The sequence below is a fragment of the Leuresthes tenuis genome, unplaced genomic scaffold (assembly GCF_036924035.1).
Source record: "Leuresthes tenuis unplaced genomic scaffold, fLeuTen1.0.hap1 SCAF_1, whole genome shotgun sequence".
Classification (NCBI taxonomy): Eukaryota; Metazoa; Chordata; class Actinopteri; order Atheriniformes; family Atherinopsidae; genus Leuresthes; species Leuresthes tenuis.
The window spans coordinates 32812211-32813824 of record NW_027325355.1 but is presented as its reverse complement, the minus strand read 5'-3'; the positions used below and the strand labels follow the sequence as shown (position 1 = coordinate 32813824).

General features: G+C 54.0%; 1 protein-coding gene across 3 annotated transcripts; it reads left to right on the top strand.

Moving 5' to 3' along the window:
* The first annotated feature begins 262 nt into the window (after nt 1–262).
* LOC140294041 (pro-opiomelanocortin-like) lies at nt 263–1247 on the top strand. Of its 3 annotated transcripts, none has more exons than XM_072379573.1 (3): nt 263–342; nt 573–696; nt 770–1245. In XM_072379573.1, exons 2-3 carry the CDS (start codon nt 577–579, stop codon nt 1208–1210), a joined length of 561 nt encoding a protein of 186 aa, XP_072235674.1. In that variant the 5' UTR covers nt 263–342; nt 573–576; the 3' UTR covers nt 1211–1245. The 3 variants fall into 3 exon arrangements, with proteins under 3 accessions (XP_072235674.1, XP_072235672.1, XP_072235673.1); XM_072379571.1 differs by having other exon boundaries at nt 284–342; nt 528–696; nt 770–1246; XM_072379572.1 differs by lacking the exon at nt 263–342 and having other exon boundaries at nt 560–696; nt 770–1247.
* Nucleotides 1248–1614: the final 367 nt, after the last annotated feature.

Below are 1614 nucleotides of genomic sequence, written 5' to 3'. Positions count from 1 at the left end.
GTGTGTGTGTGTGTGTGTGTGTCTGTGTGTGTGTGTGTCTCTGTGTGTGTGTGTGTGTGTGTGTGTGTGTGTGTGTGTGTCTGTGTGTGTGTGTGTGTGTCTCTGTGTGTGTGTGTGTGTGTGTGTGTGTGTGTGTCTCTGTGTGTGTGTGTGTCTGTGTGTGTGTGTGTCTCTGTGTGTGTGTGTCTCAGTGTGTGTGTCTCTGTGTGTGTGTGTGTGTGTGTCTGTGTGTGTCCTTGACAGTCAGAATATAAAAGTCGAACCACGGGTCGAAACCTCAGAAGAGGAGCGACAGAAATCTTCATCAGACGAACGAGAAGAAAAGCAGAGGAAGAACCTGTGGTGAGAATCTTTATTCCAGCTGCTTTAAACTTTAAGTCCTTGTGTTTGACGTGTTTCTGGAGTCGTTGGAGATGATTTCATGAGAAATCCTTCAGGAATAGATGTTATAGAACTCTTATTTATTTCTGCTCTCAGCTGTCAGGAAGTTGGTTTAAAACGTTGAAAACTATGAAATGTGACTTTAGAAGAACAGAGAAGAAGAGCTGAAGCTGTTCTGTGATGCTTGGCAGGAGCATGTGTCGCGTGTGGCTGCTGGCGGCGGTGGCGGTGGCGGTGGGCGGGGCCAGAGGGGTGGTCGGTCAGTGCTGGGAGCATCCGAGCTGCCAGGAGCTCAACTCTGAGAGCAGCATGATGGTAACGTGTCTGATTTCCTCCTTTTGGCCCAGATCAGGTGAAAATGCCGGAAATGACGTGTGTTTTCCTGCAGGAATGTATCCAGCTGTGCCGCTCCGACCTCACCGCCGAGACCCCCGTCCTCCCGGGCGGCGCCCACCTCCAGCCCCCGCCTCCATCAGAGCCCTCCGCTCCTCAGAGCAAGCGCTCCTACTCCATGGAGCACTTCCGCTGGGGGAAGCCCGTCGGCCGGAAGCGCCGCCCGGTCAAGGTGTACGCGTCCAACGGCGTGGAGGAGGAGTCGGCCGAGGTGTTCCCTGCAGAGATGAGGAGGGAGCTGAGCAGTGAGCTGCTGGAGCAGAAGGAGGAGCAGCAGAAGAAGGACGGCTCGTACAAGATGAAGCACTTCCGCTGGAACGGGCCCCCGGCCGGGAAGCGCTACGGCGGCTTCATGAAGAGCTGGGAGGAGGGCCGCCAGAAGCCGCTGGTGACGCTGCTGAAGAACATCATCAACAAGGACGAGCAGAAGAAGTGAGGGCAGGGGGGGGGGGCTCTGAAAGAGTTCATGGGGGGCCGGGAAGGAGGGTTTCTTATTGTTTCCTGTAAATAACTGTATTTAATAAATGAAAACTGAGTTATTTGCAAGCAAAAAAAGAGCGACTCCTGAATCTGAATTAAACTGTGTCCAGCTCACCTGAAAGCCCCCCCCCAGAGGAAAAGAGCAGCGTGTCACTGTGATGCGTGTCACTGAGGTGGTGAAGCCCCCCCAGCCCTTCTATTATTCCTGATCCCCCCCCGATCAGGAATAATCAGCCCTTCTGCCCCCCCCCCCCCCCCGATCAGGAATAATCAGCCCTTCTGCCCCCCCTGAGGTGGTTTGATTTATTTAACATCCATGTGAGTCACTTTTAAAAGGCAGCAGCTCGTGGGTCCATCGAT